This window comes from Ornithorhynchus anatinus, chromosome 2 (assembly GCF_004115215.2).
Source record: "Ornithorhynchus anatinus isolate Pmale09 chromosome 2, mOrnAna1.pri.v4, whole genome shotgun sequence".
Lineage (NCBI taxonomy): Eukaryota > Metazoa > Chordata > Mammalia > Monotremata > Ornithorhynchidae > Ornithorhynchus > Ornithorhynchus anatinus.
The window spans coordinates 5,694,450-5,722,410 of NC_041729.1; the positions used below are offsets into that span (position 1 = coordinate 5,694,450).

The following is a 27,961-nucleotide window of genomic DNA, read 5'->3' on the forward strand; positions in this document are numbered from 1 at the left end:
TCCCCGGTTCTGGCTTCCCTGGGCTGAGACCTCTACAGCTCTTGTGCCAAGAGGAGTGACCGTCAGCCCAGTTCCCTGAATTCCCCAAGGCAGGAAGGACTATTTGCATTCCTTCCCTCCTTTAGGCTAGTGACCCCCTCTCTCTCACCCAATCTCTCTAGCCCTTCTGTCGCCTCGTCGCGGCATTTATCCGGTAGCATGGTTTTCCCATCCTCCCGTCATTTTCAAAACACGAGAGGGCGGTCCCCTCGTCCTACCTCAAGTACAGCTTCGTCAAGAGAACTGGTCTGACTTTGGCCAGGGTGGAAGGTGGCGTCAGGTGAGATACATATTCCAGAATCTTGTCAACGCTGGGCTTTTCATTTATGTCCAGGTTGCCAGCCGCATCGCTCCAGCAGTGGGATTTACTGAGCGCTTAGTGTGTGTGCAGGGCACTGTACTAAGCGGTTGGGAGAGGATAATAATTACGGTGCTTGGTAAGCGCTTGGTATGTGCCAGGCACTCGGGTAGATGCATGTTCATCAGGTTGGACACAGTCTCTGTCCCACAGCGTTAATTCCCATTTTACAGATGAGGGAACCCAGGCCCAGAGAAGTGAAGTGGCTTAGTGGAAAGAGCCTGGGCTTGGGAGTCAGAGGTCGTGGGTTCTAATCTCAGCTCCGCCACTTGTCTGCTGTGTGACCTTGGGCAAGTCACTTCACTGGGCCTCAGTTACCTCATCTGTAAAAAATGGGGATTAAAAAACGTGAGCCCCACGTGGGACAATCTGATGACCCTGTATCTACCCCAACACTTAGAAGAGTGCCCTGCACATAGTAATCACTTAAATACCAACATTATTATTAGTGCCCCAGGTCACAGAGCAGACAGGTGGAGGAGCTGGCATTAGAACCCAGGGCCCTCTGACTCCCAGGCCTGGGTTCTAGCCACTCAACCACAGAGGAAGTACAATATAACAGAGTGGACGAGGGCTGTTTTCTGCCCCGAAGGAGCTTACGGTCTAGAGGAAAGGAAGGACTTCCAAGCAGGTCTGTTGCCCGACCTGTGTGTTTTGACCCGGCAGGCGGGGCTCGGCGGTTTTGAAACGGGGTGAGAATGGAGCCCAGTTGGTCCCCTCGGCCACACTGGGGTCCAATTAAGAGGAGTGGTTCAGGCCGACTGTCCCTCATTGCTTGGGAAACACATCTCTGTGCCTCAGTTCCCTCATCTGTAAAATGGGGATTAAGACCGTGAGCCCCACGTGGGACAACCTGATCACCTTGTACCTACCCCAGCGCTTAAGAGTGCATGGCCTATAGTGAGCGCTTAACAAATATCATAACAATAATAATAATAATACCGCAGAAAGTAGGCTCTCGAATATCAGCCATCCAATTTCAAAACATAGTAAATCTTGAGCACTGACTCTTTGCGGAGCACTGTACCGAACACTTGAGCAAGCCCGATCGTAAGCTCCCCGACGGAAAGGATAGTACCTACGTAGTCTAATGTACTCTCTTGGGCACTTATTACAACATTCTGCATAAAGCCAGCGCTCCGTAAATTCCACTGGTAGATTACAGTCAAGTTAACGAAGACGCCAGTCCCTTTTCCCCTCAAGGAGCTTCCAGTCTGGTATGGGAGGAGAGGCACTAAAACGAAAGGTAAGGAAAACTACTGCCCCCAGTTTCAACGGGATGGAGCCATTGGGGATATTGCCACAGTAGCTGAGCTATAAATAGATTGAGGTCAAAGCAGAAAGCTAAACAATTGCAGAAAACTAAAGGAAATTAAATAATCCTTCAGTCGCATTGAGCATCAAGAGGCACATTGAGTCACACACTGAACATAGAGAAGCAGTGTGGTTTAGTGGAGGAAGCCCGGGCCCGGGAGTCAGAAGGACCTGAGTTCTAATCTCAGCTCCTCCACGTGTCTGCTGTGGGGGACCTTGGGCAAGTCATTTTACTTCTCTGGGCCTCAGCTACCTCATCTGTAAAAATGGGGATTAAGGGTTTGAGCCCCATGTGGGACAGGGACCGCGTCCAACTTGATTGACTTTATATCGACTCCGGCAGCTTAGAACAGTGCTTGGCACGGTGTAAGGGCTTAACAAACACCAGAATAATTATTATCGCTCCCATATTGATTTGGCATATTTTCATTCATCCAATTGTGTTTAATGAGCTCTTACTGTGTGCGGAGCACTTTACTAAGCGCTTGGGAGAGTACAACCTGATTACCCTGTATCTCCCCCGGCGCTTAGAACAGTGCTCTGCACATAGTAAGCACTTAACAAATACCAACATTATTACAAAACAATAATCAGTGACATTCCCTGCCCACGACGAGTTTACGGTCTCTGCTCGCTCACACACAACCCACACCATCATCCACTTTTCGGTCGAGTCTGTGAAGCTTCGCCTAAGTCAGTAAGCACCTCCGTTGTCACCCGACACGCAAAATCAATTTCCTTATACATTCGGTGCTTCTATAATGCATATTTTCAACTCCACTTTAGAGCTAGAACCCTCTTAGGGAACTACCTTTCCCCCTACTCGTCGATCAGTTCCTCGAGAACTGGGATCGAGGCCCTTAACCCAACCATACTCTCCCAAGGGCTCGGGACGTACTCATCCGGACAGGACGTGATGCGAGGTTGGAAGAAGCGGCGTCTGCCTGTACGTGATACGTCGAGGCATGCGGTGACACCACCTAATTTGGGGGGATTTTTACTCAGTGCCTCGCCCCTCTCCTAGCCCCTGCGTCGTAGAACCGTTTTTAAAATCACAGAGGAATCTCTCCCTGGTTTTTGGAGACAGAAGAATCCGCAGAGAGGAAAGAAGAGAAACTGCCAAACAGCACAGGAGGTAGAAAGGAAGGCCATGACTTACTCTGGATAGTCTGTGGACACGGGAGGGAGAGAGACGCGTCCAGGACTGCCCTGAAAGGCCAAAGCGGGAGCAGGGCACCGTCCTTTTGAGACGGTCTCGGCTGGCGGTGGGGGTCGAAGAAGATGGATGAGGGGACGAGGGTAGGAAAATGGACAGTGATGAATCAGCCTGCACCTGCTTCAATCACAAAATTGGGGAATTTTCAAGAAACCGGCGCTTCAAGAAGCTTCCCCCGTCGCCCCGGGACCAGATTCCTTCCGCCCTCAGGGTTCGGGCTTGGGTGGTCTCAGAACCTGATCCTGGGGGCTCCTGGGGGACCCCCCCCTACTAAATCAGCAAGGCCAGGCTCAATCAATCCATCGTCGGGGTTTCTCTCTCCCAAGTTCCTTCCAATCCAGAACAGTAATAACAATGGTGGTATTTGTTAAGTGCTCACTATGGGCCAAGCACTGTACTAAAAACTGGGGTAGGTACTAAATTATCAGGTCCCACCTGAAGCAGCGTGGCTCAGTGGAAAGAGCCCAGGCTCGGGAGTCAGAGGTCATGGGTTCTAATCCTGGCTCCGCCACTCAGCTGTGTGACTTTGACCAACTCACTTCACTTCTCTGTGCCTCAGTTTCCCTCATCTGGAAAATGAGGGTAAAGACTGTGAGCCCCACGTGGGACGACCTGATCACCTTGTATCCCTCTCAGCGCTTAGAACAGTGCTTTGCACTTAGCGCTTAACAAGTACCATCATTATTATTCTAATTCTAATCCCGGCTCCATTTGTCAGCTGTGTGACTTTGGGCAAGTTACTTAACTTCTGTGCCCCAGTGACCTCATCTGTAAAATGGGGATTAAAGACTGGGAACCCCACGTGGGACAACCTGATTACCTTGTATCTCCCCCCCAGTGCTTGGCATATAGTAAGCGCTTAATAAATGCCATCGTCATCATCACATGAAGGATAACAGGTATCGCGTGCCCATTTTGCAGATGAGGGAACCGAGGCATCGGGAAGAGAAGCGACTCCCCCAAGGTCACACAGCTGACAAGGGGCGGAGCCGGGATCGACCAATCCATCAATCCATGACATGCACTGAGCACTTACTGTGTGCGGAGCACTGTACTAAGCTCTTAGGAGGGTGCAATATAGTAACCTTAGTAGGTATGATTCTAGAGGGGGAGGCAGACATTAAAATAAAATATAGCTATAAATATACACTATCCTGTGCTATCAGAGTGGATAAGCCCTGGAAAGGGGCCCCGTCCTCTTTAGACGTTCAGTACATGCACGTGCTAGACTCCACATTTCATCGGGCCCATCGGACTCGGGCAAAGCAGGGATCTGGCCTTCATCTGACTTCTAGACTGGAAGCTCGTTGCGGGCAGGGAACGTGTCTACCAAAGCTGTTATATTGGACTCTCATTCATTCAATGGTATTTATGGAGCGCTTACTGTGTGCAGATCACTGTACTAAGCGCTTGGAAAGCACCAATCAGCAACAAATAGACAATGCCTACCCAACAACGGGCTCACCCCAACCGCTTCTTTGGGGTATTAAGCGCTTCCTGTGTGACAGGCACTGTACTAAGCACTGGGGGAGATAGGAGATAATCGGGTTGGACACAGTCCCTGTCCCACTTGGGGCTCAGAGTCTTCGTCCCCACTTAACGGATGAGGGAATTGAGGCACAGAAAAGTGAAGTGACTGACCCAAGGTCACATAGCAGACAAGTGGCAGAATACAGTGCTCTGCACGCAGTAAGCACTCACTAAATTTGATCGACTGACTGATCCCTAGTGCTATCGTTTCCCCCAACCTGGAATTTATTTTACCGTCTGCCCCCCCTGCTAGACTGTAAGCTCCTCAAAGACAGGGCATCGTGTCTACCAACTCTCGTATTGCATTCATTCAATAGTATTTATCGAGGCTTACTATATGCAGAGCACTCTACTGAGCACTTGGAATGTACAATTTGGCAACAGATGAGACCAGCCCTGCCCAATGCCGGGCTCACAGTTTAAATGGGGGAGACAGCAAAGTAAAACGGAACAAAACAAAACGACATCATCAAGATCAATAGAATCATGGAGATATACACCCCCAGGTGCTTAATACAGTGCCCTGCTCACGGTCAGCGCCCAATAAATAGTACCCACTGATAGGAAATTAATGGCCGTGAGAGGTGGAAATCAGGAGCTGCGGGGATGTGCCAACTCAGAGCGAGCCTTGGGGGACGTTTGAAATTCAGGAAGGCTCTGGCCATTCTAATGGGGGTGCGTGGAGCGGGAAGCAGCGTGGTCTAGCCGAAAGATCACGGGCCTGGGAATCGGAGGATCTGGGTTCTAACCTCAGCTCTGCCGCTTGTCCGCTGTGTGACCTTGGGCAAGTCACTTTATTCTCTGGGCCTCAGTTTCCTCATCTGTAAAACGGGGAATCAATCCTAATCCCTCCCGTTCAGACTGTGAGCCCCATGGGGGTCAGGGATTGTGTCCAACCTCATTATCTCATATCTACTCCAGTGCTTGCTACAGAATAAGACTAAAAATAATAATATAAAAGCAATTCCCTTTGATTTCGGTGGGGAGGGATAGCGGGAGGGATAACCTATTACCTCTGCCTCACGTATCTTAAGGAAATAACAGAACCGTGTCTACCTTTGACAAATCATCTGAAGTCGTCTTTTTCCACTCGGTTTCGGCACAGCTACTGGTATGGAGTGACAGGCTTGGTCCAGGGTTACGAGCAACCAAAGGCTTAAAATATTTTAGTGTGTCATCATCGGAATCGTTTCGGTTTGGTCACGGTTCTGATCGTGCAGCGCGGGATAAAGAATGGAAAAATTCGTTAATGCACCAAAGCGAAACAGAAAAAGGACTCCTGGACAAACTCTCGTTTCATTCGCAGGCGAAATCAGGCACAGTCGATAAATCGAGATTTGCCCTTTGTGTAGATGATCTTATCGGGAAACCAAAATCTCTCCTGGACCAAAAGCAACAGGAGCTAGATAAAGCCGGTTTGGAAACGCTTCGCCCACAGTAACCTCGGGTGGGAAGTCTGCGTGTTTGAAACAAAAACCTTAGACCTGAAACCAACTGATAAAACGGCACGCAGCAGGGTGTTAATTTATACCTATAGAGGAAATACACGGTCGAGCCTCGAAAATGAATTCTGAGTGAAAAATAGAAGTATTTACGCTTTTATCTGACCTCGATTTTTTCCCAAATCTACACTCTCAGAAGGTCCATGACCTGGTCAGGTGGAACGAGAGCTTCAGAGTTATCGAGTTATTCAGTCCCTGCAGAATGAAAGACTTGAAATGACCAACTGTTTCCCTCGGCCGTTGCAGACTCTGAGGCGTGGAACAGCACCAAGTAGAGGGTAGAGAAGCTGCACGGCCTACGGGAGAAAGCCCGGGCCTGGGAGTCAGAAGGACCTGGGTTCTACTCCCCGCTCTTCAAACCTGCCTGGGGTGTGAACTTGGGCGAGTCACTTCACTTCTCTCGGCCTCAGTGACCTCATCTGTACCATGGGGATTAAGACCGTGAACCCCTTGTGGGGCGTGGACTGCGTCCACTCTGATCAGCCTATACCTACCCCAACGCTTAGAACAGCGCCTGGCACATAGTAAGCACTTAACAAATACCGTCTAAAAAAAAAAAAGTGTCACGTTGTCGGGGGACCTGCCCAGAGGCAGAGGGATGGCTCAATTGAATGACCTCTCATTCCAGCCCTCTGGCCTATGAAATTCTCATACCTGGTTCTGGGTAAGGAGACTGGGCCTGGGAGGACCTGGGTTCTAATCCCGGTTCTGCCACTTGGCCTGCTGTAGGACCTTGGACAAGTCACTTATTCCACAATCGTCATTATTATTAACTTCCCCGTGCCTCAGTTTCCTCATCTGAGCGGCCGAGAGTAACTCACTCCTCCGGAAGAATCGGACGATCTGCTTCGGCAAGTTCTAGGGCGAGGCAGCGTCTTGGAACTGGCCGAAGCCGGGCTCCCCTTCGTCCGGGTCAGGATGCGCCGAGAGCCAAGGATCACCCAGCCCCGGCAAAGCGCTTCGGTCCCCACTGACGTGACGGAAGCAGTTTACGACGTGCTCTTACGGCAAAGGAAGAGGTCAGGTCAACGTACCGGTCGATGTATTTAATTGCTTTATTTGATTATTGTTCGACAACAAAAGTTCGTTATTTTCAGGGTGGATCTTGAGGCATACCGCGTGTCCTTTTTCCTTGTTAATAATAAAAAAGGTAATGAAGAAAAAAGCCTGTTTTATTGGAAACTGAGAACCTTATTATGCCAACAAGCTTTCGGCTGCTGTTGCACGTTACCTTATTTTCTCCTCCCGGGATCTTGGCGGTCACAGTGAGCTCCCACCCATCCGATGAAGATGGCCATTCCCAACCACCATTAAAACCAAAAGTTAGTGTTGAAAAATGCACCTTTTACGATAAAAAAGTAGAAACCAATTCAATTCCCTTTGTTTTGTTTTGTTTTTTTACGAATATAAAGTTTCTTGTAAATATGTACAATCTTTTGAGCTATTTCTATAGCAGGAAGCATTTCACAAACAAGACACAAGATATACACTTTCGGGACTTGAGAAGCCTGTTTCTCCTGGAGACCCTAAATAAAATGAGAGGGCCAACAGACCGATTTCAGGGGCCTTCCAAAATATTTGGGAACCAAGAGACAAAAAAACCCCAAAAACCAAACCAAAAAACCCCCAAAAACATCGGCAAATTTTCGGTCACATCTTCTGCTCTAAGAGTGGAAAAACGAAATAAATTTAAAAAAAAAAAAAAAACCAAAAACAAACGAACCCCCGGACAAACACACGGAACACAACAACCATAATACTTGCCAAAGGTACTGACAGTGCTGGGAGTTTTTTGGGAATCTCAAAGAGGTGAGCACTAGGTAAGAGACGAGCAGGAAGGAGAGGAGTTCGGGCTGGAGTGCAAATCGGAAAGTGAGCTAAACTGTAGATGACGAGAGTCTCGCTCCGACCCCCCGCCTCCGAACTAGGCTGAGGCCAATTCACCCTCCCCTGAAAATTGTTTTTTCGGCGCCTTGGCTTTTTTGGAGCCCCGAGTAGAAGTCCTTCCAGATAATGAGCTTCAACCGGTGGCTCGTGGAAGGTTGGGGGGCGCGATTCGGGGTGACATAAGGCCGCGCTCTTCGCCGGCTCAAGGGCGAGATCCGACGTCGGGATCCCTGAGCCCTCGTGCCGCCCCCGAAGAGAAGGTCTCCGTTTCCGCGGGATGGGACCGGCCGAGGTGGCGGCTTCCTATCCCGCGCTCCCCCGGCCCCCGTCCTGGGACGGACGTGAGGGGCGGGGCTTGGGGAGAGTCCGCTTTAAAGAGGAGAGCTCGGCTGACCGGAGACCTCCGAGATCCGAGGGGGATCGCCGGCCCGATCCCCGGGCCGGGCTCGCTCGGATCGTTCTCGTCTCGGGACGAGGCCCGGGCCGGCTTTCGGGGCTCTCGGGCCGGACCCGCAATCTGGCAAGGGGTCGCCGGGCCCCGGTTGGCTCCCGGGCGAGTTATCCTCTGTCGGGGAGCGAAGCGACCCGTCGACGGGGCCGACGGAGTGGTAGGGCGCGGCGGACCGCCGCACGCGAGGCCCAGGGAGTCCCTTCCCCGACCGGGAGGTCGGTCGCGGCCGGGCTCCCCACGGGACCGGGGGCGGCCTTTCCGGCCGGAGCCGGGAAAACGGCGGTCTGGACAGGGGAAGCTCCCGGAAGCTCCGTCAGGTTCCTCGGCCTCCGGCCGCCCGCCTCCGAACGAGGACCACGGACGGGTGGACGTCCTAAGCCGGCGGGGGCTGGGGAGAGAGGCTACAGAAGGCAATGGGTTCCAGAGCCATTTGGCTACAACGTCTTCCTGGGTCAGAAGGGCCGCTTGCAGATGATGAAACCCAGAGAGGGAACTTAGATGGGGGCGGGGGGGAAGGGGAACAAATCGAAGGAGACCGATTTACACTTCGGTAGTACGGCGCCAACGGGCAGAGTGGTTTGCCCTCGTCCCGGAGTTCGCTTTTGCCCAAATCTCTCGAGACTTCCATCGTTTTTAAAGAACCAAAAAAACCAAACAAACAAAAACCGAAAGAGAAGAAAGAGGAGAAAATGGTGATCTTGTAAATTCACTAGTAAGTGCACCGCATCCTGTTCGTTTCCTCGAAGAACCGGCAGGGAAGCAAGCAGAGTACAAAAGTTTATGAACGGCTTGGAAGAGTAACAGTGGTACAAAATGCAGAGGGTGTGACTGGAGGAAGGCAAGGGGGAGGAGGGAAAAAGGGAAAAGAAACAAACCGAAAGACACCGAGAGGCAGACGGTTCCCAGAGATTTCGCCTGCATCTCCTGGAGTGCTGGGTCGTATTTACCGAGGAGCTACCGGCCCCGGAGGGAGGGCGGGAGGGCGAGGGAGGGGATGTCGTCAACTGCCCCCCGGGCAGGAGAACGGTGTGCACATGCTCAGTGTTATCTCTTTAGGTTTTCCTGCAGATATCAAGAGGAGGCGTCGCTTTTCAGGCCGAGACTTACACCGAAGACTGGTCCCAGACCTTAGGTGGGGGGGAAGAGAAACGAAGACGGGTTCAACGGGCCCCTTGGGCCTCCGCGGCTCGCTGCCCCACCCAAGAGTCGGAGCGCCCGGCGCCGACTCCCTTTCCCTCCCGGGCGGTGCCCACCCTGGAGGGGGCTCTCTCAAGTCACTCGTTAGGCACCGGGGCCGGAGAAGCCCAAATCGCTGCACTCTCCCCACGCTTCGTACAGTGCTCTTCATGCAGTGAGCGCTCAATAAACCAGTGATCGATGGATTGCAATCTGCCCGTTCCCATCCCCGCCTAGACCGTAAGCTTGTTATGGGCAGGGACGGCCTAGCGGCTACAGCCCGGGCGTCAGGAGGTCAAGGGTTCTAATCCCGGCTCCGTCGCTTGCCTGCGGTGTGACCTTGGGTGAGTCAATTCACTTCTCTGAGTCTCAGTTACCTCATCTGTGAAATGGGGATCGAGACCGCGAGCCCCACGGGGGACGGGACTCGTGTCCGACCCGATAAACTCGCATCTGCCCCAGTAGATGCGGTGCCGGGCCCAAAGTAAGCGTTTAACAAAAATCATAATTATAATTATTAACTCTATTGTATCGTATTCTCTCAAGCGCTTAGTACAGCGCTCTGCATGTAGTAGGAGTTCAACAAATACCATCGATGGATTGACTCGAGGGGTGTCTTCCTTCTCCACATTCACCGTTCATCCCACCGGCTCCCCTTGTCCATCCAGGGTCACACTCGGGGTACAAGGTGCCATAGGGATGGTGGGGGAACCCCGTGAAGGGCGGTTACTATTCCCTTCGACCCTTGCTCCGTCACGTTCCACAACTATTGTTCTCGTCTGTCCGTCTCCCCCGATTAGACCGTAAGCCCGTCAGAGGGCAGGGACCGTCTCTGTCTGTTACCGATTTGTCCATTCCAAGCGCTTAGGACAGTGCTCTGCACATAGTAAGCGCTCAATAAATACTATTGAACTCCCTCCGTAAAAGTGAGAGTAGATAACTGATACTAGAAGTGTTGGGAGGAAGAGGGTTCTCTTCACATACCCCGAACTCCCTCTCAACTTTCTTCAGCTCCCTGGCTCATAATAATAACTGAGGTATTTGTTAAGCCCTTACCACGTGCCAGGCACTGTACTAAGCGCTGGGGTAGATACGAGACGGTCGGGTTGGACACAGTCCCCGTCCCACACGGATGGGGCTCAGTCTCAATCCCATTTTACAGATGAGGAAGCCGAGGCCCAGAGACCTGAAGCGGCTTGCCCAAAGTCACGCAGCAGACACGCGGTGGAGCCGGGATTAGAACCCTCGACTTCTGACTCCCAGGCCCGGGCTCTTTCCACTAGGCCACGCTGCTCCCCGGTTCATTCATTCATTCAATCGTATTTATTGAGCGCTTATGGGGTGCAGAGCACTGTACTAAGCGCTTGGAATGTACAGTTCGGCAACAGTCAGAGACAATCCCTGCCCAACAACGGGCTCACAGTCAAAAAGGGGGAGAAAGACAGCAAAAGAAAACAAGTGTCTCGGTGGTATTTCCCGAGCGCTCACTCTGCGCCGGGCACCGAACCCGGCGCTCCCGCGAGAACGGGCGGGTGCCCGATACCCGCCCGGCGGTGCCGACCGGCTCCCCTCCATCCCGTCGAATCAGTGGCCGTTAAAGGAGCGTTTCCCGTGGGGGAAGGACGGCCCGCCCGAGCCGGGCCCTCCAGGAGCTCCGGGTCGACCGGAGGAGGAGGAGAAAGAAGAGGAGGAGGAAGAGGAAGAGGATGACCCTACCTTATTGACTTGGGAGAGCGGGGTCCTCACGGCTCCGACGGGTGGCCGGCCCCTGCTGGTCTCGTCGAACAACCTCCCCGGAGAGCGCTCCCGGCGCGTGCTCAGGAGCCTGCCCGGAGACTTCTCCCTTTCCAGGGGGCGGCCGGGGGACTTATCCCGGCGCAGCTCCGGCCTCCCTTCTCGGTAGCGGTGGGGTGTGCTTGGTTCTCGAGGGTGGCTGGGGCCTTCCGGGGGGGCGGGGCTGGAGGCCACGCGCTTGGTTATGTGCTCGTTATAGGTCGGGGGACCCCTCTTGTTAGGGCTGCTGTCATTCAAAAACAATTGACGCGGGCGGCTGAGTGATAAAAACCTCAAAGTTACATTTTCACTCCAGTTCTCCCGGGCTCCCCTCCCCTCGGCCCGCCGGGGGCCGGCCGATCCCAAGAGGGCGGCGGGGGACGCGGGGAGAGGGGGCGAGAACTCTGACCTCGAAGGGGCACCCAGGTTGCCTTCGCCTGAAATTTGGCCTTGCTTTAAAGAAGCGTCTGGGTTCTAGAAAAGTAGGGGCCGGGCACGTTTCCAAGAAATCGTTCCCGAGCCTTTTGAACTCCGGTCAGACAGAGAAGAGAGAAAGCCCACTTGCCCTCTCAGGAAAAATGCCTCCTAAAATGGCGTGCGGTACACGACACAGGGAAACTGTACGATTCCGGTACCCGTTAAGCGCTTACTATGTGCCGACCACTGTTCTAAGCGCTAGGGTAGGTACAAGTTAATCGGTAGCCGATGGTCACTAAAGGAGGGCTGACAGTTGACTTGAGCAAACCCAAAAGGAGCCGGGTCCTACTCCCGGCTCCGCCGCTTGTCTGCTGCGTGACCTTGGGCAAGACATTTCACGTCTCTGGGCCTCGGTTCCCTCATCTGTACAGTGGGGATGAAGAACGTGAGCCCCGTGTGGGACTGGGACCGTGTCCGACCTCGTATCTACCCCGGTGCTTAGTACAGCGCCTGGCACTCAGTAAGGGCTTAACAAATACCATGGGGGAGGAGGGAAGAAACCCACAACCCGGGGAGAACCAGGTCCGCATCTCAACCGAGCCCCAGTCAACCGACGATGCGCTAAGCCCTACGTCCGAACACACGCTTACCTGCGAGAGGCAGAGGGTCCCCGGTGGTGGTCGCTGCTGGTTTCCTTCGCTAGGTTTCCCTTGCAGCAGATGACTCGTAACTTATCCTGATAAGAGGACGCCAGGTAAATAGCTCCCGATGAAATTGCCGGTCCTAGGTATCGAGGATTTGGAATTTCCAGATGGGCCCGAGCCGGAGTTCTGAGGGAGTCAAGGACCCAAAGTTTCCTTTCAGTGAGATGGTCAGAGAACATTCGTACGTTCATACGTTCGGTCATTCGGTCGTATTTATCGAGTGCTTACTGGGTACAGAGCGATGTATTAAACGCCTGAGAGAGGACAATATAACAATACAACGGACGTATTCCCCGCCCACAGCGAGCTTACGGTCTAGAGGGGGAGACAGACACGAAAACGAATTAATCAGTGACAGATCTGTGCATAAGTGGTGTGGGGCTGGGAGAGGAGATGAATTCATTCATTCATTCATTCAATAGTATTTATTGAGCGCTTACTATGTGCAGAGCACTGTACTAAGCGCTTGGGATGAACAAGTCGGCAACAGATAGAGACAGTGAATAAAAGGAGCGAGTCAGGGTGACGCAGAAGGGAGCGGGAGAAGAAGATGTCTGCCAACTCTGTTCTCTATACTGTAAGCTCATTGTGGGCAGGGAATGTGTCTGTCCCAAGCGTTCATTCATTCATTCATTCATTCAATAGTATTTATTGAGCGCTTCCTATGTGCAGAGCACCGTACTAAGCACTTGGAATGTACAATTCGGCAACAGAGAGAGACGATCCCTGCCCATTGACGGGCTCACAGTCTAATCGGGGGAGACAGACGGACAAAAACAATAGCAATAAATAGAATCAAGGGGATGTACATCTCATTAACAAAATAAATAGGGTAATAAAGATATTTACAAATGAGCAAATGAGCAGAGTGCTGAGGGGAGGGGAAGGGAGGGGGGAGGAGCAGAGGGAAAGGGGGGAAAGGGGGCTTAGCTGAGGGGAGGTGAAGGGGGTGCAGAGAGGCAGCAGAGGGAGCAGAGGGAAAAGGGGAAGCTCAGTCCGGGAAGGCCTCTCGGAGGAGGTGAGCTCTCAGTAGGGCTCTGAAGAGGGGAAGAGAGTCAGTTTGGCGGAGGTGAGGAGGGAGGGCGTTCCGGGACAGAGGGAGGACGCGGCCCGGGGGTCGACGGCGGGACGGGCGAGAACGGGGGACGGCGAGGAGGTGGGTGGCGGAGGGGCGGAGCGTGCGAGGTGGGCAGGAGAGAGAGAGGAGGGAGGAGAGGTAGGAGGGGGCGAGGTGATGGTGAGCCTTGAAGCCTAGAGTGAGAAGATTCCGTTCCGTGCGGAGGTTGATAGGCAACCACTGGGGGTTTTTAAGGAGGGGACTGGTACAGTGCTCCGCACACAGTAAGTTCCTGATAAACATGATTGCCTGGCTGACTGTTCTACTGCCCTCTCCCAAGCGCTTAGTACAGTTCCCCGCACACAGACAGCGCTCAATACATAAGACGGATTGATTGGCCTGAATTTCACTAGTGTCCCCGTGGGGACCCATATAGCCGGGCCGCCCCACCCTCCCGCCGGGGGCTGCTGCTTAGAAAAACGTCCGAGCGGCCATCACTTACCCCAGAGAAGATCGGGCCTGAATCTCGATCACCTCGAGGGAGTTGAAGTGGGTCACGAACAGGTAAGGCTCTCTATAGGCTAAAAGTCCACCCCGCGGAGAGAGAAGAGAAAGTCAGCAAACCCTGGGGGAACGGCTCGAGGTCAGATTTCGTTCTACCCGGGGTTGATCTCGGGCCGGCCCGCGTTTAAGGTCACGGTGGGGGGGAGGGGATGGATTTAACCATTTCTGGCCAGAGATGATATCGCCCAGGGAGCGGAGCCAGAGGAAAACCACCCCTGTAGCCAACCGGCTCTTTAGTATTGACTCCGCCTCGCCGTCTCACGGTTCATTTTAGGAAGCTGGGCCCTGAGCCCTTCGTGATTAATAATGATGAGTACTACGGTATTTGTTCAGCGCTTACCACTTGCCAAGCGCTGCTCGAAGGTACAAGGTTATCCGGCCGGACACAGTCCCTGGCCTGCAAGGGGCGCCCAGTCTAGGCAGGAGGGAGGAGGATTTGAGCCACACTTTTCGGATGAGGAAACCGAGGCCCAGAGACCTTAAGTGAACTGCTCAAGGTCACACAGCAGGGAAGTGGCCGGGATTAGAATCCGGGCCCTCCGATTCCCAGGCCGGCGCTCTTTCCACTAGGCCACCGCTGCCCCTCTCGAGACAGTACCTATACACTGCGTATACTCGGAAGCGCAAACTTGCCCCGGTTAATCCCCGGCAATCCAGGAGTCTTTCCCAGAACAATTTTGTTTTTAAAATGGTATCTGTCAAGAGCTTACTATGTGCCAGGCACTGTTCTAAGCACTGGGGTAGATACGAACCAATAGACACAGTCTGTGTGCCACGTAGGGTTTACAATCTCAATCCCCGTTTTACGGATGAGGGAACTGAGGCCCAGGGAAGTGACGTGACTCGCCCAAGGTCACACGGCAGCCAAGTGGCGGCGCCGGGATTAGAACCCAGGTCCTCCCGACTCCCAGCCCGCGCTCTAGCCACCAGGCCACGCTCCTTCTCGTGGAAGTTTATTCCGCGGTCATTTTCCAAGCACTGGGTGCAGTGCTCCGCAGACAGTTAGCGCTCAATAAATACCACTGCTTGAATGATTGGCTGACTGAAGCTTCAGGAGGATTTTCTCCGCGTTTAGGTTTATTTCTCTGGGACGAATGGATGGAAGGGCTCCGGGTGAAGACAGACGTGACGGAAAACTCCAGCGGGGATTCTTTCCCAGAACACTGAGTGAGCTGCCCCGGCCAAACTATTCAACTTCGCGTCGATTGGCACCTACCGAATGCCAAAGGCAGGCGGCTCCACTTCAGGTCATCCGTGCGACTGCGCCGTCCGTAGGAATCCACAAATACGCCAAATTCTGCGGGGAGTCAACAGTCAATCAACGGTACTCATTGAGCGCTCACAGTACGCAGACCACTGTGCTAAACGCTTGGGAGACTACAAGAGAACAGAACTGGCGGATACGTTCGCTGCCCGTGGTGAGCTTACGGTCTAGAGGGGGAAGGGGGGAGAGAGACTTTAATATAAGAGCTGTGCGGACCCAGCCCTCGCCTGGAGCGGCGTCTCTCTCCCTCTATCCCTCCCTTCCCTCTGCCAGCCAGCACGGTGGGAGCCTCACCGCCCGCCGCGGGTTAGGTGAGCTAGTGTTTCACGAGGCTACAAGGCTCAGGGCACTTTGCAGTCGATCTGACGAAGCTGCACTACGACTGCTCTCGGCCACCTCAACGGGCCGTCGGAAGAGCAGAATTTTCTTCCGCAGAGGAACGGGCGCAAACGCCGAGAAGCAGCGTGGCCTAGTGGAAGGAGCACGGACCCGGGTTCTAATCTCGGCCCTGCCACTCACCTGCCAGGTGAACCTGGGCGGGGCATTTATCTTCTCTGTGTCTCAGTTCCGTCTGTAAAATGGGGATTCGATACCTCCTCTCCCTCACCTTTTTTTTTTTAAAATGGCATTTCTTATGTGTTTACCGTGTGCACTGTACTAAGTGCTGGGATCGATAAAAGATAATCAGGTCGGACACAATCCACATCCCACGTGAGACTCACCGTCTTAATCCCCACTTCATAGATGAGGTACCTGAAGCACGGAGAAGTTAGGTGACCCATCCAAGGTCACACAGCAGAGACGCGTCTGAGCCGGGATCAGAACCCAGGTCCTCCCGACTCCTAGACCTGTGATCTTTCCACTAGGCCACACTGAGCCCCACCTCTAAACTCCTTGAGAGAGTTGTCTACACCAGCTGTCTCCGCTTCCGCTCCTCCGATTCTCTCCTTGATCCCCTCCCATCAGCTTTCCGTCCCCTTCCTCTCACAGAAGCTGCCCTCCTTTCTAAGGTCACTAATGGCCTTCTCCTCTCCAAATCCAGTGGCCTCTACGCCGTCTTAAGCCTCCTAGACCTCTCCTCTGCCTTCGCCACCGCGGACCCTTCTCTCCCGGAAACATTATCCAACCGTGGCTTTGTGACGCAGTATGTCGCAGGCTCCTCCTCTGCCTCCCACCCTCTAACTTCAGGGGTCCTTCAAGGCTCAGTTCTGGATCCCCCTTCCATTTTCCATCTACGCCCACTTCCTTGGACAACTCATTTGCTCCCATGGCTTGACGCGGACGATTCCATAAACTTACCTCTGTGGCCCTGCCCTCTCTCCTCCTCTGCAGTCTCACATCTCCTTCTGCCTTCAGTACAGCTCTACCTGGATGTCCCGCCGTCGCCGCCAATTGAACGTGTCCGAAACGGAACTCCTTATCTTCCCCGTCCTCCCCACCTTTCCCAGCTCTGCAGACAAAACCGCTACCCTTCCTATCTCACAAGCCTTGGTTGTACCAACTCATTTCTCTCATTCAACCCGCACGTTCAGTCTGTCACCGTATCCCGTCGCCCCTACCGTCACGATATCCTTAAAACCCGCCCTCTCCTCTCCCTCCAAACTGCTTCCGCATTAATCCTATCCCGCCTCCATTACCCCGTCGGCCTCTTCGCTGACCTCCCTGCCTCCCTCCTCTCCCCACTCCAGTCTGTACTTCACTCCGCTGCCCGGATCACCGATCTACCAGATATACAGCTGGGTTCTTGACGCACAGGAGGAAGGACTGGGCCCGTTTCCTACCCGGCTGGAACGGAGGGTAAGGGAGTCCATGAAAAGAATGTTTTCTGTCTGTAAAGAAGGTGGTCCTGCGATCCCTCGCCATGGTAAACATCGCCCCTAACCCTCTGGTGCCCGAGAACACGGGACTACGCGTTCACGGCCCCCCACGTGAGCAAGGTCGCGGGGTGCAGCCGCGGGAGCCTCGGCCTTACCGTGGAAACAGAGCAGGTATTCCTCTCTCTGCCCCGCACTGTTCACCTGCACAATGGTGACAGGGAAACTGTTGGAGGAGGACGCAAACACCGCCGGCGCTAAGGAGTGGTCATTCTTATCCAGGAATTCTGACGGAGGCGGGAGGGAGGGGAACAAAAACGATAGATCGAGTCCAAATTTTCAACACTTTGGTCAGCTTAAAAGCGATCGTCGACCTCCGCAGAACGGGGATACGGTAACCTGGTTACCCTGCGGAAGACGAAACGGTCCTTACCTTCAAGGGTGTACTGCTTCATCTCAATCTCGTAGAATTTATTTGTTCCGATGATGATACTGTAATTAGTGAAATGGATACAACTGCATGGCTCTGATGTTTCTATTTCCTGCAGAGGAAAGGGAGAGGCAGGGAAGGAAAAAATTAAGACGACTGAATGCACGATCTTTCACAGACACTTCCCTATGGCCTAGTGGATAGAGCCTGAGCCTGGGAGTCACAAGGTCATGGGTTCTAATCCCAGCCCCACCACTTGTCTGCTGTGTGGCCTGGGGCATGTCGCTTCACTTCTCTGTGCCTCCGTTACCTCAACTATAAAATGGGGATTACGATTGCGAGCCCCAAGAGGGACAGGGACCGTGTTCAGCCCTAATGACTTGCATTCCCCCTCGCCCCAGCGCTTAGTACGGTGCCTGACACATAGTAAGTGCTTAACAAATACCACAATTATTATTAGTACCATTTCCCCTGTTCCTTCGTTTATTCCATCGTATTTATTGAGCACTTACTGGGTGCAAAGGACCTCGCTGAGCACTCGGACGAGTACAGTAGAACAATAGATAGATACATTCTCTGAACTAATCTATTTTCCTGTCGGTCTCCCCCTACAGACTGTAAGCTTCTTGCGGGCAGGGATCACACCTACCAACTGACTCTGTCACATTGTACTTTCCCAAGGTCTTGGTACAGCGCCCTGCACACACTAAGTGTTTGATAAAAGCACTGATGGTTACTTTTTCAGTTTCAAAACCGAAAAGGTCCGTGGAATGTCGGTATGACCACCCCCAAAAGCTCTCCCTGCCCACCAGGCTTAACGATTCACATATCTTCACATCTTCCTATCACTCCCTATTCACTAGGCAACAAAACACAACAATAATAATAATAATAATAATGTTGGTATTTGTTAAGCGCTTACTATGTGCAGAGCACTGTTCTAAGCGCTGGGGTAGATACAGGGTCATCAGGTTACCCACGTGAGGCTCACAGTTAATCCCCATTTTACAGATGAGGTCACTGAGGCACAGAGAAGTGAAGTGACTTGCCCAGAGTCACACAGCTGACAAGTGGCAGAGCCGGGAATCGAACCCATGATCTCTGACTCCCGAGCCCGGGCTCTTTCCACTGAGCCATGGGATCCAAATACGTTTCGCTGCTTACCCATGAAGAGCCACGGAGGCAGGCGAGGCTTAATAAAAAATACCCTCGTGACATCTCCTTAGCTCCGTGACCCGATTTATTTTCGGTTGAACTCGAAACAATTTCCTGCAGAACCAACTTGCCTGGAGGTCTCTGATCACCGCCAGCAGCTGGAGATGTACTGAGACTGAGGATAACGGAACATCACCGAGATCCGCCCTCTCCTCTCCATCCAAACCGCTACCTTGTTAGTACAATCCCTCATCCTATCCCGACTGGATGACTGCATCAGCCTCTGACCTCCCAACCTCCTGTCTCGCCCCACTTCAGTCTATACTTCACTCTGCTGCCCGGATTATCTTTCTGCAGAAATGCCCTGGGCATGTCATCCCCTTCTGCAGAAATCTCCAGAGGTTGCCTATCAACCTTCAAGCACGCCTATCTAGCAAAAAATCCTCACTCTTGGCTTCAAAGCCGTCCATCCCCTGGCCCCCTCCTACCTCCCCTCCCTTCTCTCCTTCTCCAGCCCAGCCCGTGCACCCCGCTCCTCTGCCGCCGCTCACCTCCTCCCTGGGCCTCCTTCGCGCCCGTCCCGCCGTCGACCCCCGGCCCAAGTCCTCCCTCTGGCCCGGAACGTCCTCCCTCCTCACGTTCGCCAAACTATCCCGCTTCCCCCCTTCAAAGCTCTACTGAGAGCTCACCTCCTCCGGGAGGCCTTCCCAGGCTGAGCCCCCCTTTTCCTCTGCTCCTCCTCCCCATCCCATCTCCCCGTCTCTCCCTCCCTCTGTTCTAACCCTTTCCCCACCCCACAGCACTTGTTATATATGTACATATTTATTATTCTATTTGTTTTCTTAATGATGTGTATATATCTATAATGCTATTTATTTATATTGATGCTATCGATGCCTGCCTACTTGTTTTGTTGGCCCTCTCCCCCCTTCTAGACCGTGAGCCCGATGTTGGGTAGGGATCGTCTCTATCTGTTACCGAACTGTACTTTCCAAGCGCTCAGTAAAGTGTTCTGCACACAGTAAGTGCTCAATAAATACGACCGAATGAACTGAACGAATGAACGAGACTCATTTTCCCATCCAAGGCCTGCTGGCTGATTTAGTTTCTACATTCACTCGTTCATTCAATCGTCCCCGACTCTAAACGATGAGACAAGAGGACTTCACCCCCGGGGATGTCGATCCCCAGGCTAGCAGTTCAGGTCGGTATAATTTCCCCATGGACCTTCCGTCTGGAGTTTCTCTTCGTGCGCAAAGTCATTACACAACCCTGCGGTAAGACTAGCTGGGCTCGGTCCAAGGTTGTACCTGTTTCCAAAATAACCTACTTCTCAAGGGAAGTGAGAGACCCTTAAGTTAGTACTGCTAAACCGATTCGAGCTTTTCCATGGGAATCAGCAATATATTCTCTATCCAGAGGCCGCATCTTGCCCCGGCTGCGGGGGGCAAAGTCAGGGATCCGACAGACTCCGTCCGTCTGCACTATCATCGCCGTCCGGTTGCCGACACTGACCGCGCCTCGACGGGCAACCGCCCGAGCCGTGGGAAACGTTTCCAAAGGAGGCTCCTCCCGGTCGTTTCTCACGTGATAGCGGTGAATTAGAAAATGAGAATCAACCCTGACGTCTTCACGTCGTTATTACTAAAACCCCTGAGGTGTTTGACAGGGATTTTAGGATGCCTGGAGGGACAGTGGCTTCAGGAGAAAGAAGGTACCTTTACTCTTCGCCTCAGAACCCGGGCCGGGGACGAGTAAACTGGCCTTTCGTGCTGGCCCTCCTTGGGCTCTCCCCAAAAAGCAAGACGAGGTCAGTGAGCACCCCAAATCTCCGTCTCTAAACTATAAGCTCTTTGCGGGCAGGGAATGTGTCTGTTCGCTGTTATATTGTCCTCTCCCAAGCATTCAGTACAGAGTTCTGCACACAATAAGGGCTCAGTAAATAGGATCGAACGGATGAAAGAAAGATACGCAGAAAGACCACGTGGGCCTGCTGGGCCTACGAATCCCAGCGGCATTTCGGAACAACTGTTCGATCGGTCAATCGATGGTATTTATTGAGCGCTGTTCCTTCATTCCTTTAATCGTATCTACTGAGCACTTCAAAGTGTATCCATGGAGCCGCTACGAATCGGAAACGACTCGACGGCACTTAACAGTGATAACTGAGCTCTTACTCCGCGCGGAGCATTGTACCGAGCGCTTGGGAGAGTACAATACAACAATAATCAGATACAGTCCCTGCCCGCAACGAGCTTACAGTCTAGAGGGGGTCACAGTCTAGAGCGCTGTGCGCAGAACACTGGAATAAGCGTTTGGGAGAGTCCAATAGAACAGAGTTGGTAGACACGCTCCCTGCCCACAAAGAGCTTACAGTCTATTTGTTTTGTTGTCTGTCTCCCCCTTCTAGATTTTGAGCCCGTTGTTGGGTACGGACTGTCTCTATCCGTTGCTGAATTGTACTTTCCAAGTGCTCAGTACAGTGCTCTGCACAGAGTAAGTGCTCGAAGCGTACTAAACGCTCGGAAAAGAAGCATTTTGATGGTATTGATGCCTGACTACTTGTTTTGTTTAGCTGTCTGTCTCCCCTTTCTAGACTGTGAGCCCGTTGTTGGGTAGGGATTGTCTCTATCTGTTACTAAATTGTATTTTCCAAGCGCTCAGTACAGTGCTCTGCGCACAGTAAGCACTCAAAACGTACTAAACGCTTGGAAAGGAAGCGTTTTGATGGTTTTGATGCCTGACTACTTGTTTTGTTTAGCTGTCTGTCTCCCCCTTCTAGCCTGTGAACCCGTTGTTGGGTAGGGAGGGTCTCTTATCTGTTGCCCAGTTGTACTTTCCAAGTGCTCAGTACAGTGCTCTGCACACAGTAAGGGCTCAATAAATACGATTGAATGAATGAATGGAGACTGCAGGAAAGTGTAATAGCACCACAGCCAGCATACCGAGCGGGATTCACCCCTGCTTACTGCCCAGAGGAAGCCCAAGTTACCTGTGTACCCCAAGCCCAGCCCTACACTCTTCTTTTAGGGAATGAGCCCCGGCCTCCGCAGGGCTGACTTGATCCAGCTAAGTGTGGGCTATTCCCTAGCATTTTAGCCTGGGCTGCCTCAGACATCCAAATTACCGTTTCTCTCAAATGGGCCGGCTTTCTTTTTCTTTATCCCCCTCCCTATCACGATCGGTCCGAGCCCGGTCGAGACACCGAACAGACAGAAATGGAAAATGAACGCTGCCCTCGCTCAAGACGGCCCGTGTTGCCACGGAGCTCTTCGGAAGAAGAGTCTTCTAGTCCCTGTCACGTAAAACACTCGCGCTGATTCCCGCTAATGCCCGGTGGATGTCAGCCCCGGCTCCCGCTCCCGCGCCTTTCACTTCAAATCGGGGCCCTTCTTTTCCAGAGAGAAGAGACTTCTGACGCTCATTCCCCTCGCACAGAGGATTGCCATGAAGCAGCATGGCCTAGTGGCTAGAGCCGGGGCCCGGGAGTCGGAAGGTCACGGGTTCTAATCCAAACTCACGTAAAATGGGGATTGAGATCGTGAGCCCCACGAGGGTCAGGGACTGTGTCCAACCTGATTTACTTGTATCTACCCCAGCGCTCAGCAGAGTGCCCGGCACGTAGTGAACGCTTAACGAATACTCTCATCATTACTATTATCGGTTTCGGTCGTGCCCGACTTTGGAGCTGTCGACAGACTTACTTTCCTAATGCAGTACTTGCTGAGGTTTTCATTGTAGCGGAGAATGACCACCTTGTTCGGCATGGCCGCGCAGATACAGAGTCCGTTTTCAATCTGCAGGGCAAAGGGAAACGGAGGCAGGTTAGCCACATACCCGGAGGGCTTGGTACGCAGCCGGAAAAGAGGCCGGGAACAGACGAGGCCCCTGGATCAATAGGGGTTCGGCGCGAGAAGAAATGAACCAGGATTCTACCACCGACCGGGATGAATTTGTTCCAACATGAAAATCCTCTTTCAACGCATGGGAAGCAGAGTTAAGTCCCTCAGCTGTTTTGGGGAATCCCTCGACAGGTGGGGATTTAAATTCACATCCGCTTCACCTCCCCTCTTCGCCCCCGCCTCCCTCACAAAAGAAGAATATTCCTCAAAACTGAGAAGCAGCGAGGCCTGGTGGAAGGAGCACGGGCCTGGGAGTCAGAGGATCAGAGTTCTAATTCCGGCCCCGCTACCTGTCTGCTGAGTGACCCTGGGCAAATCACTTCACTTCTCGATACCTCCGTTAACTCATCTGTCAGATGGGATGAAGACTGTGAGCTCAATGCGAAACAGAGGCTGTGTCCAACCGGATTATCTTGTATCTACCCCAGTGCTTAGAACAGTGTCTGGCACATAGGAAGTGTTTAACAAATACCACTAAAAAAACCAAAAACTGCTCTGAGACATGGGCTCAATGACACGTTTTCCCGCGAAAGCATTCCAGAAAATGAAGTTTTCTCCAGTCTTCCCGATCCTTTCTAACCATCTAGCCAGTAACGTCTTAAATCGGTAACTGTCAGAAGCCTGAGATTCATTCAATTGCATTTATTGAGCGCTTACTGTGTGCAGAGCACTGTACTAAGCGCTTGATGCCAGGGGTGTATCAATGAATAATATTTATCGAGCGCTTACGGTGCGCAGAGCACTGTATTAAGCACTTGGAAAGAGCACAATATAACAAGCACCTTCCGGGCCTACAGTGAGCTTACAGTCGAAAGCGGGAGGCAGATATTAAGAAAAATAAATTCTTTTGGACACGTGCTGTGGGGCTGGGAAGGGGGGATGAATAAAGGGAGTAAGTCAGGGTGATGCAGAAGGGAGTGGAAGAAAAGGATAAGAGGGTTGTAAGTTCCTTGTGGAATCGTATCCGGTGCTTAGAACAGTACCAAATTATTATGGTAAGCGCTTAACAAATGCCATCATTATTATCATTATTCAAGTTTGAACTTTCCCACCGGCTTTGTATTTCTGGCCAAGCCCGCACTAGGACCCCGCCCGATCTGCAAACTGCACTGGACCATTGTTCACTCCCACAGGGGGTTGAAACCGTATGCGGATTTCAGTTTGAAATTTGTGACAAGAGGATTCAACAGGCTGTAGACGCCCTGAGCCTGGCACTGAGCCCATTTAGAGAAGCAGCCTGGCGGAGTGGCTAGAGCGTGGGCCTGGGAGTCAGAAGGCCACTTGTCTGCTGTGTGACCCCGGCCAAGTCCCTTCCCTTCTCTGGGCCTCAGTTCCCTCACCTGTAAAATGGGGATCGAGACGGTGAGCTCCACAAGGGACAGGGACTGTGTCCAACTCCACTTGCTTGCTTTCGCCCCGGCACTCAATAGAGTGTCTGATAGATAGTAAGCATTTAACAAATACCATCATCATCAAAGAAAAATCCAGCCCGTGGAGAGGCCAACCAATCCTGTACCCTGGGCAAAGAACCCACCTTGCCAGCTGCAAATAAGTGGCATCCTTTGACAGCTTCAAAGATGGTCGGCGAAATATCAGGCTGTGCTGGAAGGTGAGACTGTGCTAGCGACTGCTTCACTTTCTTCACGTCGACAAGACATAAGGCCCTTTCTTCCCCTAGAGATGATAAAATTTCGTCAGCACAAGGAAGCATGGATAAATACTAGACCGCTGCTTGAGGGATAGCATAAGCCTGTCAAAGGGCAGGGACTGTCTCCGTTACCGATTTGTCCATTCCAAGCACTTAGTACAGTGCTCTGCACGTAGTAAGCGCTCAATAAATACTATTGAATGAACGAATGTCTGGTCCTAAAGGAAAACCCACAAGGAAGTCATTTACCCGCTAATTAACTTTACTGTCAATTGGTTGACCATATCTTAGGGCTTAATTTTACGGCATGAGTGGAGACGGCAATCGATCGGTGGTATTTACTGAGCGCTCTCTGGGTGCAGAGCGCTGTACTAAGAACTTCCCCGCCCACAGTGAGCTTCCAGGCTAATCCATCAATCAATTAATGGTATTTGGTGAGCACTTTCTATGTGCAGAGCACTGTTCTAAGTGCTTGGGAGGGTACAATAGAACAGAACTAGCAGACACGTTCCCTGCTCACAGTGAGTTTACGGTGTAGAGGCGATAATATAAATACGTAAGTAATTCTGGAAGAGGGGCTGTTATGAGTTTGAAACCGGGAGAGAGGTAAAGGATAGCCAGACCTACTGGGCTAAAAGAATACCTCGTCTTACAGCTGAGATTCTAGAACTCGTCTAGCTGAAGAAACATTTCTAAAGCATCAAAGAATCGGTTTATGTTTGACTTAAAAATTTTTTTTATATTTATATTAATGTCCGTCTCCCCTTTTAGACTGTAGCTCGTTGTGGGCAGGGAACAGGTCTACTAACTCTTTTGTACAATAATAATAATAGTGATAGTATTTGTTAAGCGCTTACTATGTGCCAAGCACTGTTCTAGGCACTGGGTGGATATAAGGTAAACGGGCAGTCCCAAGTGGGGCTCACAGTCTTCATCCCCTTTTTCAGGTGAGGGAATTGAGGCACAGAGAAGTGAAGCGACTTGCCCAAGGTCATACAGCACACAAGGGGCGGAGTTGGGATTTAAGTGCTTAGTACAGTGCTCTACGCGTAGTAAGCACTCAATAGATACCTCTGATTGCTTGTCACATAGTAAGCACTTAAATACCATCACCATAATCATTATCATTATTGTTATTAACAATAATGATAATAATGATAATAAAGGGCCATGGATTTGTCCTTTCATTTAGGCTATTAAAAATGCTTAGTGATCAAATGTGCATAAGAGGAGCCAGTTTGAGCCTCAGCCCCACAGCACTTATGTCCGTATCTGTAATTTACTATATATATATATATAATTATTATTTTATGTTTATTTATTTATATTCATGTCTGTCTCCCCCTTCTAGACTGTAAGCTCACTGTGGGCAGGAGACGTTTCTACCGACTCTGTTTTATTATACTCTGCACAAGCACTTAATACAGTGCTGTGCACACAGTAAGCGCTCAATAACTACCACTGATTGATCGAATGAAATTAAATTCAAGATAAAATTAAACGTTTTGTGTTTTCCAAGTTATCAGGGAATAGCTCAGTGCCCTCAGAGCACAAAGGTTCCTCTGTCTCTTCAGGCAGGCGGGGAGAGTAACTTCCCCCCAGGAGAATTCAGAGGCGACTACGATTATGAGGAGACGCTCCCCAAGCCCCCCTCGTGGTCCGGCGAGTTCCCAGGAGAGTAAAGAAGAGGCCGTCTTCTCGGCGGGAAACCTGCTATCATGAGGAGCTTCTCCAGATCCTTGATGATGTAAATTTGGAAGATGGCTCCAACTCCAGGGATGTGGGTCAGGGAATTTTTCAAGACGTTCAGAGCATAGAGCCCTTCCTCGGTTCCCACCAGCACTACCTGCGAAGATAGAAAACCAAGAGAGGAGATTGGAAGACTGGTCTAGAGATAACGAGAGATAGATAGAAAATGTGATGCAGGCATGAGGTTTAGACACTGACAAGTCTTCCAATCTCTAAATCTCATGCCTGCGTGACATTTTATATCTATAAATTATACATATAAAATAAATGTACACACATATATGTGTGGGTACGGGGATATATTCTATAGACTGTAAGCTCCTGTCCAGCGACTCCGCTGTAGTATACTCTCCCAAGTGCTTAGTACAGTGTTCTGTACACCCTAAGCACTCGTGGCCTAGTGGAATGAGCACGGGCCCGGAGTAAGAAGGACCTGGGTTCTAATCCCGGCTCTGCCGTTTGTCTCTTGTGTGACCTTGGGCAAGTTGCTTCGCTTCGCCGGGCCTCAGTCTCCTCATCTGTCAAATGGGAACTAAGACCGTGAGCCCCGTGAGGGACCGGGACTGTGTCCAACCTGGTTATTGTGTATCTACCCCTACTATAGTGCCGGGCACATAGTAAGCGCTTAACTAGGCAAGGAACGTATCTACCAACTCTATTGGACTGTCCTCTCCCAAGGGCTCAGTACAGTGCTCTGCACATGGTAAGAACCCAATAAATACAATTGGTTGACCGTTTTTTAAAAAAAGAGAGGCCAAAATTGATTAATCGTTATCAGGTAAGCAGTCTATTTACAAAGGAAACGCAAAGCATTCAGAAAGATACGACTCGGAGTTCGTTCATCAGTACGCCTGGATCCGTGAGCTGGTTGTGGGCAGGGACCGTTTCTGTCTGTCGTTGTACTGTACTCTCCCAAGCGTTTAGGACAGTGCTTTGCACAGAGTAAGCACGGGATAAATATGACTGAATGAATGGATGACTCATCAGTAGGTCTGGGTACCTGGGTGGACCTTACCTGATCACTGAAGGGCAAAGTGCAGTTAAGGTCCAGGCGATCATCCCCTTCAAGTTTCAGAAGTGAATTTCCAAGCAGTTTCTTTTGGAATGTGAAAGGATAAAAGAAAAAAAAATACAACATTACAAAACCCGGCAAACTGTTGGAGCAGGAGCAAGCGGGGAGAATGAAGCCAGCTGCCTGACATCCAACAGCAATTTATTCCTCAAAATCTTCAGAACCGGCGACAAGGAGGGCAACTCTTCCGTAAAAGAAAACCAGTCGAGGTTACTGAGATTCGACTTGGATAAGGGTCGACCTGCAGGATTCTAGACTCTAAGCTCGTCGCGGACAGGGAATCGTCTGCTTATAGTTGTATCGCCCTCTCCCAAGAGCTTAGGACAGTGCTGTGCACCCAGTAAGAGCTCCATAAATACGACTGAATGAATTATCAGCTCTCCCCCAAGACAGCGTTGCCCAGGTTACCCAAAAGCAACGGCGGTCTGAATCTCTTTACCGGTCACTCGAGCCGGAAAGAGGGTCACTACCCCGTCACGTATTAACGTTGACAACTGAGAAGGATTCATCCTTTTTAGGGTGAAAAGGACAGCTAACTAGTCTTCATTCATTCATTCAATAGTATTTATTGAGCGCTTACTATGTGCAGAGCACTGTACTAAGCGCTGGGACTGTACAATTCGGCAACAGATGGAGACAATCCCTGCCCATTGACGAGCTTACTGTCTAATCACTGACAAGAGGGAACAAAGTTCATTTCAGGGGACTCGTGCGTCAATTGAAAGCTAAATGCTTGAAGTCCTATTTGCTCTATCGGACATTCGAAGCCAAGGAGTTGTATTTAAAGTCTCTAGACAGTATTGCCCCTCTCAGGGTGGCACCTGGAGAGCGGCCGGTCCTCTACCAGTCTCGACTACGGGAGGGAGAGTCAAGCAGAGGCCCGTCCGTTCCATTCCTAGTTTGGGCAGTGGCTAGCGAGAGGCAGGCTACAAGTCAAAA

General features: G+C 51.6%; 1 protein-coding gene across 9 annotated transcripts in view; it reads right to left on the bottom strand.

The window, feature by feature from the left end:
- Window positions 1-6,996: 6,996 nt before the first annotated feature.
- CIT (citron rho-interacting serine/threonine kinase) overlaps window positions 6,997-27,961 on the bottom strand; it is a 165,091-nt gene continuing 144,126 nt past the window's right edge. For 7 of the 9 annotated variants that reach the window (XM_029051857.2, XM_029051843.2, XM_029051834.2 and 4 more), the window contains 11 exons: window positions 26,966-27,046; window positions 25,912-26,047; window positions 24,088-24,227; window positions 22,356-22,448; window positions 17,500-17,608; window positions 17,225-17,353; window positions 15,205-15,285; window positions 13,927-14,005; window positions 12,314-12,493; window positions 11,190-11,523; window positions 6,997-9,424 (listed from right to left, as the gene is read on the bottom strand). In XM_029051857.2, coding sequence (XP_028907690.1) covers window positions 9,401-9,424; window positions 11,190-11,523; window positions 12,314-12,493; window positions 13,927-14,005; window positions 15,205-15,285; window positions 17,225-17,353; window positions 17,500-17,608; window positions 22,356-22,448; window positions 24,088-24,227; window positions 25,912-26,047; window positions 26,966-27,046 — 1,386 coding nt within the window. In that variant the 3' untranslated portion in view covers window positions 6,997-9,400. The remainder of the gene's footprint in view (window positions 9,425-11,189; window positions 11,524-12,313; window positions 12,494-13,926; window positions 14,006-15,204; window positions 15,286-17,224; window positions 17,354-17,499; window positions 17,609-22,355; window positions 22,449-24,087; window positions 24,228-25,911; window positions 26,048-26,965; window positions 27,047-27,961) is intronic. The other 2 variants (XM_029051851.2, XM_029051826.2) reach the window with 1 other exon arrangement.